General features: G+C 37.6%; 1 protein-coding gene across 8 annotated transcripts in view; it reads left to right on the top strand.

Annotated features, from left to right (window-relative positions):
- Positions 1–15796, top strand: part of pard3aa (par-3 family cell polarity regulator alpha, a) — a 460369-nt gene that overhangs the window by 178113 nt on the left and 266460 nt on the right. For all 8 annotated transcript variants that reach the window (XM_084102432.1, XM_084102429.1, XM_084102431.1 and 5 more), the window contains exon 4: positions 11897–12063. In XM_084102432.1, the coding sequence (XP_083958558.1) occupies positions 11897–12063 (167 nt within the window). The remainder of the gene's footprint in view (positions 1–11896; positions 12064–15796) is intronic.

Genomic DNA, 15796 nt, shown 5'->3' with positions numbered 1-15796 from the left:
CAGATTAAAGTGTAAATGGGCCGTGTCCAAGTCTGAACTGTGACAGCAACATCTCTTGTTTTTCTGAGATTTTTCTGAGAACAGAAAGTTTTGGTTTCCTCTAGATCAGCGGTTCTCGTCTTTTTGTCCACAACAACGTTCCAAGGCCGCGTGATTGTTCCAGTTGTTTGTGATTTACTGGATAATGATGAAAGATAAGGATTTTTAGAAATATATTTTACTCAAAATTTCTACCTAATGAAATATTTTAGAGTTTGGCATAATAAAAAAAAAATATATATATATATATATATATATATATGCAAAAGCCTCTAAGTGCCATCTGAAATTTTCTTCTAGAATGATCATTTTTATAAAGCTTGTATATTTAAGTTCAGTAATTTCTCTTAAATGACAATTAATAGGTAATTTGCATTGCCATTTAAGTGAAATTATAGAACTTAAATATACGAGATTGATAAAAATGATCATTCTAGAAGAATATTTCAGACGGCACTTAGAGGCTTTTGCATCTGAACTCTTCATATTTATTTATTTATTTATTTATTTATTAAAAGTTATTTATATTCATTCAATTCATAAAAAAAAAAATGTTTTAGTTGACTATAATACCCTGAACATGAATTTAATCATTTCTATGGAGATGAAATACAAGATTCGGGATTGTGATGCTCTATTTTGTGACCAAAAGTTGAGAGAATGTTATCTTTGACTCCAGTATTCGGGTCTAACTGACTTGATTTCAAACTAACTCGTCTCTTACCAAAGATCTTATGCGTTCCTTTCCGTCTAACAGAGTGTACAAGCATCCTCAGTGTGGGCTCAGTCCCACATCATTGCTGGTCTTGTCAAGTGTTAGTTGATTTGCATGCGTGGTTGAGTCTGGGCGGCCGTAGCCTCGGGCTCATCCCGGGATCAGTGAGTCTCAGGAATGGTGTTTTTGGAGCTCATGTCTGGAGGCTGTTTCCCTCACGAACCACAAGCCACCTACGCAAAGACGAAACACAATGAGGACCAGAGGGACGTCACGTGTCAAGAGCACAACACCATGATGAATAAGGCAAAACTAGAGAAGTACAGATCAGCGACCTTGTGTTTGAATTATGTCTTACTAATGAAATGCTCTATCTCTTGTGTGTGAGAGAGAGATTGCAAGAGTAGGTGACTCAACCCACGTATTGTCAACCTCGTAAGATGGAGCAGCCGTTACACATGAGAAAGTCCATGTGGACCTCGCTGGAATTTCCTGGGAGTCGATGTCTCGCCCGGGAAACTCTTAAGTGCTGTTTGTTTTAGGCTTCCCGCAAACCCTCCCGTTTTATTATAGCATTCTATCATAGGTGAACTTACCCTATGGCCAGATCTTTACTGATACGTTTAAGAAGAAATAATGGGGCCAACAGATCATTAGCCCAGTGCTTTTTTTGGCGAAGGAATCGTTGCTTTGATCTTGAGGAAACATTTTTCCTTGACCATTTTGCGGTTGTTATTTTTGTCGATGTGAGGCTGTATGGGAAAGATGAAATGATTCAACAATGTTCTGAGTTTTAACAAGTCATGCTGACTATGTTTGAAACCAGAAGAGCTTGACACTGCAATCTGGCAACAACGTGTCTGTCATTTGAAATAATGTATGAAGAGGAACTAAACACACTATGTGTTTGGCTTTGTGTTCATTTTAAGACTCTCGGAGGAGCGAGCATGTATTTGCCACTAGTGTTTACTTTACTGAATGAAGAGAATATTGCCTTTTCGGGCTTCTGATGTTTTTCTAGCTTTTTGGGTGAAGATTTCAACAATGATTGTGGATGCTAGAAAACACGGTTAGAATACAAATAGTTTGAGTTGAGTTTAGTAAATGAAGTTTGACAGCAGTCTTTGTTTATAGCACTTCTGTTTAGGGACCACACATCCAATTCTCACTATTAACTTGTTGCTTATTAGTGTATTACTAGGATATTGGCTTGATAACTTGATGGTTGTTGACATTAACTTGTTTTTTTGTGTGTTTTTTTTAATGCAATTCTCTTCTTAGTTCATACACTCTTGAAAATAAAGATTCTGCATTGGCATTGATGGTTCCATTGATACTTCTGTGTAACCTTTCCATTCCACAAAAGGTTCTTGGAAAAAGGTTTTTAAGTTCCTCACATACAAAATGGATCTTTTAACTCTTTCACCACCAGGGTTTTAAAAAAAAAAGCCAGCCACTGCCAGCATTTTTAATCATTTTCACAACAGTTTCATGGCCCTCAGAATGTTTTGTTGTATGAATATCTGAACATGCAATATAGCAAAAAAGAAAGAACCCATCCTCTGCATAAAAAAAAAAAAAAAAAAAGTTTTATTCTAGCTTCATGCATTCTTTTTTAATCAACATTTGAATATGGGTAAGTTAAAAAAAGACATTTTGAGCAAAAAGCTGAGAAAATCATGTTTTTGTCAAAGAAAACGTCTGGATTCAGAACGATGATCAAAACACAGATGGAGTCGATCGAGTCCATCAACACCTCGTCCTGGTGTTAGGCAGTTTTGATTTATATGATGTTTAATGTTGGTATGGCGTTATTTTGCATATGCATATAATTACATGTGTTATCGCTCGTTTCAGATTCAGAAAATGCGTAATTGCGCCCCCTACCGCCGGAAATTTCCGTCAATGGCGGGAAAAAGTTAAGACCTGTTCACTGAAAGGCTGTTTATGGGACACAAAATGGTCCTTCTATGGCATCATTCCTCGACAAAAGCCTTTTGCCAACTTTATTTTTAAGTGTATGAATCTGAAGTCAGTCAGCCGGTGTGGGCACAGATGGCATCAAAGTTGGACTGACATTTTTCAGCTCTCAGAAGGATCTACTGTCTATTTACAGCTGATGGCGTCATGATGACACAGCACATTGCCATCGACTAGTCCAACAAGAGACAATGCTGTATTATTATTATTGTATTATAGGAAAATTGTACAATTATACCATTTGTTCTATTAACTTGATCCATTTTATTGTACATGAAAATATGCATATGCACAACCCATAGTGATCCAGTGTAGATGTGCTTCACTGGGAGTCTGTGTTGGATACCAGTACCTGTCCCCTTGGTTTTAGCGCGTCTACAGTAAGTAGTTTGGACATCATTAGACACTGGACATCCTAAAAAAAAGATTTAAACAACTGTTCAACTATTCAAATAGCAAACATTCCACTTTATTAAGTATATTAATAGGACATTGTTGAAAATAACGGTTCATAATTAAATCTGTTAAACATTTCTTGAGCAAGTTAACTTCTTATTTTATGTGATATTGTATGGTTTCATGCCAAACTGTGACTTGGCATTAACGCAACATCAAAGTCATATTTCCTATCTTTCCCTTTTCCCTCAGCACTCCTTCACGCTCCAAATACTGGACGAAATACCATTTGCTATAGAAACTTCAAGGGTGTAATCTCAGAACAGATTGAAACATTATCTCCCTCCAATTTACAACATCTGCTCATTAAACTAACGTCTGTGTGTCTGAACTAAGCATTTGTCTTTGTATTCGTATTCGTACTTTTCCTCTGTGGAATTTCCTTGTGTCAGCAGTACAGTTGGATTTTTCCCACCTCTCCCTCTTTCATTGTTTCTCCGTTCCCCTCCGTGCTTCCAAACATATGGTTTTGACTAACACAGAGGGGTAGGCATTATTGTAATTGGCTGTTCATGACAGTTTAATAAGTAATCATCAGTAAGACCACAAAGACGGACCCATGATCATATCAACAGACAGCATTTGAGCTTCTGCTAAGCTCTCCTGTGGTGTACAGTAAACGGATATAGGAGTTGGGAAAGTTTCAAACGTTTTACAGTGAAGTTACTTAATATATTTAATGTTGTCTCTGTTAAGCACTTGCACCCACTCGTCTGACCAGAGGTGACCTTTCCAGACCTTTCCGTCCTATAACTCTTTGCTTTTGTTTGGACAATCTCCACTCAGATTAAAGCATTTGTATGTTAGTGCATCACTAGTCGTGCCAAATATGGGCAAACAACAAAAACGTTAATTTTCACTGATAATGATGACATTTTGAAGAGGAATTGTGAAGAAAAATTTGTGACATTATATACGCATTTTAGTGAAAAATGTATTTTATGCTCATCTAGGATGCATTTATTTGATCAAAAATACAGTAAATAAATAATATATATTATTACAATTTAAAAATAACTATTTTCTATGTGAATATATAGTAAAGTGTAATTTATTCCTGTGATGAAAGCTGAATTTTCAGCATCATTACTCCAGTCTTCATTGTCACTCAGAAATCATTTTAATATGATGATTTGATGCTCAAGAAATATTTATGATTATTATCAATGTTGAAAACAGTTAAATCTGTGGAAACCGAACTTATTCAGGACTCTTTGTTGAATAGAACGTTAATTAAAAAAGAATTTATTTGAAATATTTATTTTAAACTCTTTAAATGTCTTCACTGAGTTTTTACTGTCCTAATACTGACCACAAACTTTCAAACGGTAGTGTTTGTTCTTTAAAATACATATTTAGGCATAGTTTCAGCTAACTCTCATTTATTCAACGCCCACTTTTCGTCATTCAACCTAAATAAATTTCCCCCCTATATTATTCTGCACTGAATATCCATTTTCACTTACAACATGTTTGAGTATGCAAGTAAAACGGATTGCAAGCGCTAATTCATGTTGACTTTGAATTGCATTGACTCCTTCTGCTGTGAAACACAGTGAACGCTTGTGTTTTTGACTGGCAGTGGTCCTGTAGCTGGCAGATCCAGTTTTCCGTCAAGGTGGCTGTAGCGTTGAGGGAATGCCTCTATGGTATTTACATTGGGAGAGCTGTGTGCCGTTGTAGCTCAGCAGAAATGTTTGGTTAGCTGATTAGCGCTCCTCCAGGGACTTCTGTTCTCATTCCTCTCCGCTGGCCTACTGGTGACACTGGGGTGTTGCCACTCGTGTCGAGTTAATTGCTCTCCCCCGTACAACTCTGATTGCTGTCGCCAGCATGTGGGAAACGTCGACCCAGATGAGTCAGGATTCATTTCGTGAAATCCAGGCTTGAGTTTCCAGTCCTTCCTCCTTTCCCTATCCCTTTCATACAGATACTGTTTCCACTTTATCATTGTTTATATCAGTCCTCCTTGTGTCTTTCTCATCTAAATCTGGACGCAGTGATCTCTCCTGTAGATTTGTTCCAGTTTAATGCAGATCCTCCCAGCTCACTTAGTGTTGTTAACATTTATTTGTTGCCCTTCAGAGAGTCAGAGAAAGCATTGCTGTTTCTTTGTGTGTCCGTACAGAAAGTATGTGTTGACTTTGCAGAAGGTTTATAAAACACATCTGAGGTTTTAAGTCATCATGTAAGATTAACTTTGCATTTAGACTTGTGTAAACGGGTGCATTTCCCATTAGAGTCACATGGGAGATGTGATCTATTCCAGATCTCTTTTGAGCTTCAGATTCATTGAATATTTAACGTTGTGTTGACTAGACGGTGTACACAACCGTCCGGCTGTCCAAACCTTATCCTCAACATTTACTACTGTGCTTATGTAATGTACTAATTTGATTAGAGTCAGAAATAATTATTTACATTAACACTAAAGATTTGGGAAGCCGTAATATATTTCCTTTAGTGATGCACCAATAATACAATTCTAGTTGATAGCTGATATGGCAATATTTTTATGTGATTGCGATAAACATTAAATGGATTAAATTATATGCTATTTTTTTCTAAATAAACAAAAAAAAAAAAAAATATTAAAAACCAAAATCAATCGTTTTAAATGTTACAAGTAAATGTATGCATCACAGCAATATAATGTACAGAATGAAGTATGTTTTTTTATTTTATTTTGTGGATTATTTCATATTATTTTGGAATTTTTATGTTTTTAAATATTACATTTAAATCAGTGTTAAATGATGGCAAAGGTAATTTAAATGTAAACATAAAAGAATTAACATATACAATTAAATATCCAGTATTGACTGATATGAATACCATATATTGTGCATCCCTAGATTCCTCCAAATGTCTTAGTTAATATAGTTCACCAAAATTAAAACCATTAAAACATTTGCGTCGCCTAAAATAAAATAAACATTAACTGAAATAAAAAAAAATATAGACAGTATATTTCAGCTAGTTGCCAAAACAACATTTCTAATTTTTTATTTAGTTGATGTACTGAACTTGATGTACTAAATTAACTAAAACTAATAAATATGAATAAAAACGATAATAAAAAAATGATAAAATGACTAAAAACTTATAAAAACTATTATCTCAACAATCCTATAAAATAACACTGCTGGTTATTACTAAACCAAAACAGTTTTAGTATCTTTCTCTCAGTCTTTCAGTTCTTGAATCCCCTTATCTTTCACTCTCTTAGTTCAACAATTGTTTTCAGTTCTGGTTTCTTATCACCACTCTCACTTTTACATCTACAGACTGGAACCTCTCACATTCCACCGTGTCGAAACGCACAGACGTAACGCTCCAGCACTCAAGCAGGACACTCACTCTTTCTCTACATCTGCCTCTGAATCCTCCCAGCGTGTCCTCCGACATTCTTCCCTAGAGAAAACAAATCCACACTGTATACAAAACTGAAACTCTGCCCTATTCAGATCTACTCAAGATTAGCTGCCTCTAAATTGAGTATTACCCCACTACTCAGCGTGTGACAGTCATCTCAAGTCTTGCTTTTTGAACAAATTCCAAGACATTCCTTTTGAACACTTTTCCAGTGCCCCAATGCAATAAAAAGTCTATTTTTCCAAAGTTAAGCTACCTCCTTCATGAAGACTTTGTGTACCCCGTTGGCAAATGCAAATGTAGGTTGAGATATAGTTGAAAGAGGTCCCTGCCTAAACCTCCAGAGATATCAATATGGATGCTCTGGTGACGCTTGACTCTTTAAAAAGAGTTCCAGCAAAGACATTATTTCATATTTTATTAACTCAGCCCCTTCAATTAGACTCCTCGGCCCTCTAAACGTTCAGAAGTTGGCCAGTCCATGAAGCATAGCATATTTATCCATCAGAAAACCAAGGTCGTATTTGTAACATCCATAGAAATCTGTAAAATTATGCCTGGTTTAGCCAATCATTTCATTTGCAACATATGAAAGGCGACAGAGGGGGAAACGAGATGAAATGGGAGTTACAGGCTTGGCCTATTCCTGCTTCTGCTCCTCATAGTGTCCTCTTCCACAGCCTTATCAGTATTCCTCAGCGTTCCCCGTCCTCTCCATTACCCACTACTGGCAGCCAGTCAGGGACACTTTCCTTTGGCAGGTAAGCGGCCCGCAAGGACAAACTGGACACACGGGCAATTTAAATGATTGGAAGCAGTAAGTAATATATTAGAGAGCCCTGTGTTTGAAAAGTCAGAAGTAAATTGCATGTTATTAGTGCCAACTCAGCGAAGCAGAAAACACAAGGTTTATAGAGGAACGAAGTAAAGTTAGAGATGAAATTATGATGCGAAAGATCGACGTATCTACATTTCGGCATCTCGTAGATTTTAGAGCAAAGGTCGTGAATGTGAATGCAGGCTTTGTGGTGCATCGTATCGGAGATACCAGTGAATATTCTCCCTCAATTACAGACTAATCCACAAATCTCCGCCACACGGCCCTCAACGAGAGGCGGTGGATTAGAGATGTAAATATGATGTCTGAGAGGGCGTCCCTGGTGAGTTTAACCCCATCTTTGGTGTCTAGGTTATTTGCAGGCCTGTGTTTCCCCCTCTATTCATAATCCTCCATGGAGAGCTGAAATTGGTGCTTGGTCTCATTAGAGGGCCTGGTCATACCCCTAACACACCTGAGATCGATGGGTACAGGCCTTTAAGTGGTCGTCTTGGTTATTAAACGCAGGGGAAGCCAATTTCTGGCCGAGGAAAGCTAATCCGATCACACATTAGGAACCCATATTGGCTGGAGTGGCGCGAGAGGGAGAAAGGGATGAAACGGGGTTGTGTGTCCTCTGTGTGTACTAACTAGATGGGCTGTTCAACAAAAGCAATATTGTCAGAGCAGCATCACATGCTTTCCATGCTCTCATTGGACTTCTAAAAAATGCCGGTTTAAAAAAAAAAGGCAGACATTTTCTCATATTAAAATATGCAGACATATTTTAAACTCATGTGATTTCCACCCCAGTGTCGTTTGTGCATGCCAAAGTTGGTTGATGTATTGATAGAGAAGTCAAATGACACACTTGTGGCTTAAGTAACTGATATTTTTGGATGTGAAAATTTGAAGACTAATTTTGCAGAACATCTTTTGAGTTACATTAATTACGCCAGGAAAAGAGAAATATTTACCTGCATTGAGCAAATTCGTATAATAATGCAACATGTTGCAGATGAGCATGTGGTTTGATTCTCTTCAAAGATTTTGTGATTAGATTCTTAAAATAAATCAAATTAGGATATGAACACATGCATCAGATGAGGAACCACCTGCTCCCAGACAATATTCAAAGAAATCTGCTGTGGTCAAATTAGGAAAAAAAGAAAAAGGACAAAAATTGGACAGAAAAGAATGAGGTTTGTTGAGAAGTTCCACATGGATTCGTTCAGGCCTCATCTTCAACATGATTTAAAATATTTGTCCAAAATTGGTGCTTTTCCCAACATTTCCCGAATTTCTCTGTAATAGGTTCCACAGACATATTTTGGCTTCCTTCATAATTCTGCATAGATTTTTGATGTTACTGATCAGATGCGATTTGGCCGAGTTCAACAACCCTGTCACATTCAATAAAACATTGTTTTTGCCTTTGTTGCATTGTTCTCTGAAAGCCCCATTAGTTCCTGCTGCCATTATCTGCAATCCGCATGTCACTTCTTGTTTGACGTTAGTAATATGTAATGTAATTTTATGGAGGCCGAGACAACGTATTTGGATGTTATTTGATCTTTTATTTTTTTTCTTGAGACCCATCTCTGTGCGTTTCGAGCCATCTTGGCCTTAAGCTAATTATTGAATGTAATCACAGACATAGGTTAGAGTTATACAGTTACACTTCGACTGAGGGGCCTCGTCATTAGAGCCATGAACTGAATGTGAACTGAACACCGACAAAAGGAAGTGTATTAAAAATCATTATTGAGTTCAGTTCGTAATTGAATAATAGGGCCTCCCTTGGTCTGGTGAGTATTTTTGTACGGCCTCAGGCTATTCGGATTTCACGGTTCTGTTTCCATTGTAGACCTCATGTGGTGAGTCGTGGCCTGACCGAAACTTTCTACGTCTGTAAAATTGTGACTTTCTGTAAGCTGCATATGCATGCGTACGGTATCAGATGGTAGTCGCAATATGGGCATATGCTGTGGCAGGACGTTGTCGAGGGATGACAGGTGGTTGCTGGGACATTTGCATAATTATGGATGTACCACATACACTTGTAGCAAGTCATAAACCCAGAGATCAGAGAGCTGAGAAATTTCAAGCGCTCAGAGCTTCTGCCAGGTGGCGAGACACTAACAGTAAATCTGCCCGTCGACACTCAGACACAACTGCAGATGACATGTGAGGGCTTTACTTTCCCGCTGACTGTGGCTAACGCATGGTATAGACACTAGCAAGGGGGAAAAAAAAGGTTTCCTGGGAGAGGTTATTTTTTCCCCTCGGGTCTAAAATGTCACTATCTGTGGCTATTTTAATCTGAACTGGTTTTATATTTTCTATGATATTCATAAAATGGAGAACTTTAAATGAAATACTGTACTCTCATGTCAATTATATTGCCAAGTGTGGCAATTTGCAATCTACATTTGCAATTCACCTTTTGCATTCCCTGGAAGAAAGTATGTCAACAAAAAGGCTTAAAATTACATGATGGCGACAGAGCTGTCATTTACTTGTCACTTTTCCTATGATGCATTATACAACATTTCCAATATTCCTAGAATCAGATCACATCCAATAATATGGAGTCCAACAAAATGTATCAGTGTGCTTGTCTGTTTTCATGTTCCATTCAGAGTGTTCATTGACTCTCTCCTGTTACTCCAGTTGTGAGTCATTTGAATCTTTCGTTCAACCGATTAATTCAAAAATTCTGATTCATTCAGGAATAAAATAAATTAGTGAGTAACTTAAATAATTCCTTCAACGGATTAATTCAAATGCTTATTCATTTAGTAATGAAACTAATTGGTACTTCTCTATTGGAAGGCTGCTTCCTAATAAGGCTGCATCCATCCTAGACCAGCTCATCTGAGGCTTCTAGACAAGACTTCTCCTCAGCATTAAACGCTAGAATGACGTGATCTAGAAAGTCTGCATGGCACGTCATGAAGGTTTTTGCTTTGGATAGACTTGATGCATCCTTCAAAATATTCTGAATGAAGGATGCAATCGAAGGCCGCCTTCCTAGGATCATTCAAATTGTGATTGTCTTTGATAGTGTTTGGTGATCTGGCAGCCAAGATATGGAAACTGATCCAACTGATGTCTGATTTTTGTTAAAAAATGCTGATTGATTCAGGAATGCCATTGCTGTGTTTTGCAACAGTTATGCTGTCTTTCTTTTGAGCTATTGTTTTGTTGGTAGAGCAACAATTGACAAATTAACTGGCAATATAGTCTTATAATAGTAATAAGGCAATAATAAGCTCACTATTAACTTGTTTATTCTACTGAAAAAGCTTTGCACAATCTTGCTACCTCCTTGTTACTCTAACAATTTCTCAAAAACAGATAAAGATGTTGGTGCTAGTTCTAAACGTGCAGTTTGCGAATTAGTAACAGAGACTTGAACATATCTTTTGAACAAGTCTCTTTTTAAAGAAGACAGTATAGAATATTGCACTTCCCAAAAATGAAAGTGTAAAAAAAGCAAAAAAACAAAGGCATACAAAAAAAAAAAAAAAAAAAAAAAGTTTAAGCATGCTGTAAAGCAAATTAACTGAACTAAACATTATATATTTTATAAAAAAAAGTTTTACAAAATAATTTGGGCTGTAAAATTGCTATAAAATCAGTCACATGTTCTTAATTTCAAGTTGTGTTACAAATTTGAAGTTGATATCATAAAAAAGGATTTAACGGACTCTTTCCATGGCAAAGCAGTGTTCAATTTCAAAATTGGATTTTGAGTTTTTAAACTTTCAAATGCTACCTAATTTGTGATGATTACTAAAATATGTGACGGGTGAACAAGCATGCCAAGTGTCACTCCACCAGCCCGTGACACTGATAGTTAACAGGTTAAAGCAATACTGTATGCCCTTTAAAAAAAAAAGAAAAAAAAAGCAATAAATATATACATAGTTAGCCAGTATTATTTTATGGTTACAGTTATGGTCATTGTAGGTGTATTATCAGGCATTTTTATTTATAATGCTTTAAATATACAGACTCAATAGAAAGTGTTAGTAAAAAGTAAAAGTAAGTCTAGTTTGTACATGCCCTAAAAACCAGAGCAGCGATCTGAGCTGTGTGAGACGGGAAGAGTGAACCGGTATCTGACTAATCCCCCCCCACCTGCCCTGCGGTTCAAACCCATTACAGCTCCGCAGCACTGGGACACCTCTGTCTCGCCTCTCCCATCTTTCTCAGAAGTGTGTGTGGTGTGCGCGTGCCACAGAACAAGCCCAGCTAAATGGTCCTATTGCCACCGCCTTTCTTTGCAATGCTCAAAGGAACTGGCTTTGTGTCAGACATAAGTGTACTACTGTGTCCCTGTCACACTTTTGTGTGGGCCTTTCTGTAGGAAATCGAGCCGGAGTGTTGTGTTTGTTATCTGTGGTCATATGGGAAGGATGTCTTATTGCACCGTAGTACTCCAGTTTTTGGAGTAAGATGCATGAACTTATGCTGTTAACCAGATCTTTCTCATCTCTCTGTTTCAGACATGCCCTTGCATGTACGGCGTAGCAGTGACCCAGCCCTGGTTGGTCTTCCCGAAGCCCAGCTTCAGCCAGAGGAACCGTCTCGTAAGAATCCCACACGCTGGTCCACCACGGCAGGGTTTATGAAAGCCAACACCACCAGCGGAACCAATAGTCTAGAGCGGAAGGTGAGTTTATTGTCTGTTCTATTTCTGTTCTTCCATCACTTTTTGGAAAGCAGCATAAAGAACATTCATTTAAGGGACAGAGTTATGGAAAGTGCCTTTCTGAACTTGCTTAAAAGACCTACTGTAGTACTCAAGGTTTGGCTGGTTAGTAGATGTTGTAACTACTCCTATGGAGGCAAAATCATCTACATACATATAATAATAAGGATTATAACTATATAGTTTTAATAATATTTAGTAATAGGGAAGTCCACACTACAGCTATAATAAGGACACAGAGGAACGTTATCATTGGAATCACTTTCAGAACGATTTGAACAATGAAAAGATTGACAGCCAATTACAATCCACCCGACTTTAAAGAGCCTGAGCATTTAAAGTGTCAGGCGCTTATAATTGTCATGATTCCTGTTTTGTGTTCCCCAGTCTTGTTCCATGTTTTGCAGTCCCTTGTTATGTTTATGTTGATTAGTCTCCCCAGGTGTTTCTTATTGGCCACGCCCCCTTGTTATCTTATTAAGCTTGTCTGTCTGTGTATTTAAGCCCTGTGTTTAGTTCTGTCTTTGTCAGTTCTCATCGTTGCCCTATGGTGGTTGTTCTGTTCCCGAGTCTGAATCATAAGTCTGTGTTTGTATTTGTGAAGTTTTGAGTTTATTTGATAAAAGACCACTGCACTTGGATCCTGCTTCCTCCTCTGCTTCAACCAAAACGTAACAGAAATAAACATAACGTTATGACCACTGATGTGGACGTTAATATAGTTATCGTTATAGTAAGCTTTATAGTTATAGTTCTTGGTTTGAATGGGCCTGAGAAAATGTGAAGTTTTAGCTAGGGGGATACATTTTTTTGTCTTGTTTTAATCATGGATATTCCAGTGATTCCTGTGCTTTTACAGTTTAAAAAAACCCCACATTTACCCAATTAGTGAATGTTATTTTGCAGTCTAAATTTGAGGAGACTTGTGGTTCAGTTTGGTTGTTCTGTTCTCGCGAGCTGCACACAAAAACACACAAAACCAGTGTGGTTTGATTTACAAACAAAAACAATAATTTGAGCAATTACTTCTATCTATTATCCTTTTGTATTGGTCTACCATGGAAATTCTCATTAGGGTTAGGGTTATTGTTTTTCTGCTAGGCTACATTAGTATGTTACTGACCAAAATTTTAAGAATATTGTGATATAGATTTTGCTTAATACACCCACCCGTTATATCAAGTTTTTTTCTTTCAGTGACAGGCTGATATGCTTTACAGGCTCAGTTATTCTAGGGTTAGGATTTTTGTCTGGCACAAATCGAAGCAATTTACACCAATTGGAGCATTTTTAGCACAACTTGTAAGAAGTGGCTTCCCTTTGCTCCGTCTCATTCATCTTGAGAAATTCTAGATGACCAATGCCACCGTTCGTTGTTGACCTGGAACTCTCTTGGTTATGGAACCATAAGTCTTTGCTGTAAGAAGAATGGGATCTGCTTTCTTTGTTTGTTGCTTCCCTCTTGATTCTGGCCTCATTGCGATGGTCAATGCCTTTGGCTTTAAATGAATCAAAGAGAGGCAGATTCTCTGTTTTTTCCTCCCTAGTCTCCCTAAGGCAACCAATGAAAAAGAGGCCAATTATCCTTGCAAAATGGCTGCTCTATTGCAGTGATGACAAGCCTTCAGTGCTTTGAAACAGCAATATTCCAAATTAAAAGAAGGGCAAAGGGGAGGGAGCGAGGGAAGATGGAGTTCTCCGAATGTGACACCGCAACCCTCGATGAGATTAGCGCGTCTCATGCCGTTCACTAGTAATCCTGTTTAAAAGCACTTTGCTTGTCGGTTTCTTCCATAATCCAAAAACCACACTCTTATTTTAGCAGAGCAGAAGAATTAAGCTGTTATTTTTTACCTTTCGTTCTGCACCGGATCATTTATTTCTTGATTGTTTTTTTGGGATTTCGTAAGAAAAGCTTGAGGTGTTTGGAGGGTCTGTTTTTGGTTGATACTGTCAGATGACGATAAGCAACGGGGTGAATATAAATGCGCTCTATTTTAACACCAGTGAATTCGTGAAATGAACATAAAGGTGTTAGTTCACCTTGAAGTAAGAATAGCTGGCACTGAGAAGAAATGTAGCGTATTTGCATCTCGGCTGTCGGCTGATATATGCAGAAAATAGTCCTTCTCCAAAACTCCAAACTCTGTGGCTTTTTTTGGATACATCTTACAACTTTTGAATATAACAATCTCATTTCATCTGGCCAAGACTTGCTGGTCTGGGGGTCAATTACTGTCCAAGATAAAGAAAAGGAAAATAATTAAAATATGTTGACTAATTCAAAAATGCACTCAAATGCACGTTTTTTTTTATTTTATTTTTTATGTCATGTGGTGTAACCATCAAAAGTAAAATAAATAATACCCTTACACCTATTTTTTTGACATTTTACAACCTGAACTAACCTTGCCATGTGTATTTATTTATTTAATTAAAAATATATTCATCATATAAAATATGTATTTCAATCACTATGTGTATACTTTGCATTTTAATGTATTTATATTTTATGATGTTGTATTCAGACGAATAAACAGTGTCATGTCATTATCTATTTAAGAGCATAGCACTGTCATTGAGTTTAGATCCTCCTTGTTGGCCAGAATGTGGCCTGTTGTGTGTTTTTACAAAGCATTGTTTGGTGTTCATGGATATTTTCTCATATGGTGCGTAACATCTGTCTCTCAGTATCTCTTCCTGAACTATAAGAAACCTATAGGCCTCCTGCTGCATTTGGAGGCCAAAGCCTCAATCTCTACAGCATGCTCATTCATAAGGCCATCTGTATGAATTCTTCACTCATCCTATGGGCCTTTGACCTGTTGTTCTTCATGTTCCTCGCTGTGTCTCTTCCTCTTCTTTTTTATCCTGCTGTTCAATGTCAGGATTACCTATATAGATCCTTTTACCATGCAGGAACATCAAAATCACTTTGTGTTTCAACACTGTATGGGATCGCGGTTATGTCCGGTTGTGGATTGGCTCATGCTATAACTGGAAACTCTTTTTCTTCTTCCTCATTGTTCAGACTAGGTCATTAGCCAAGAGCAACGGTGCTCAGTAGGCTTTCTAGGCTAAGGCCCCGTGTGTCACAGGATAACCTGTTTTAGGTTTGCTCTAAAAACTCTTCAAATGGAGATTTGACTTGAGCTCCACTGCCGGAGGGCGTTTGATTTCACCTTTGTGAAAACATGCAGTGTAACATTAGAGACATGGTGTGAATTAGTAGCTTGTAATGGAGCTCCTTATATTAGTGAGAAATGAAATTAGCGTGCCCTATAAATTTAGGTGGCCTGAATGATATCATTGTTGGGCTTGGATCCAAGGTGAGCTTCGTATGCCATCCATTGCACAGCGAGTTTAATCTGGGTTTTCAGTAAGTTATTGCTATATTGCACACCATATATTTAAGGAAATTGGTATTCATATTATTAAAACCCAGTCTGCTTTTGTGTAATAGCTACGCTGGTTTAATTGTTAAAGTAGCTTCTTGTTAACACACACACACACACACACACACACACACACACACACACACACACACACACACACACACACACACACACACACACACACACTCACACATACTCTCACACACACTTTCTCACTCACTCATACAGTACACACACACACACTCTCACTCACACTCACACACACACTCACACTTCGATAATGGATAAAAGTTGTTGGT

This window comes from Abramis brama, assembly GCF_963993115.1.
Source record: "Abramis brama genome assembly, chromosome: 24".
Classification (NCBI taxonomy): Eukaryota; Metazoa; Chordata; class Actinopteri; order Cypriniformes; family Leuciscidae; genus Abramis; species Abramis brama.
Note: the sequence above shows the minus strand (reverse complement) of the source record. Positions and strands in the feature narration are given on the sequence as shown.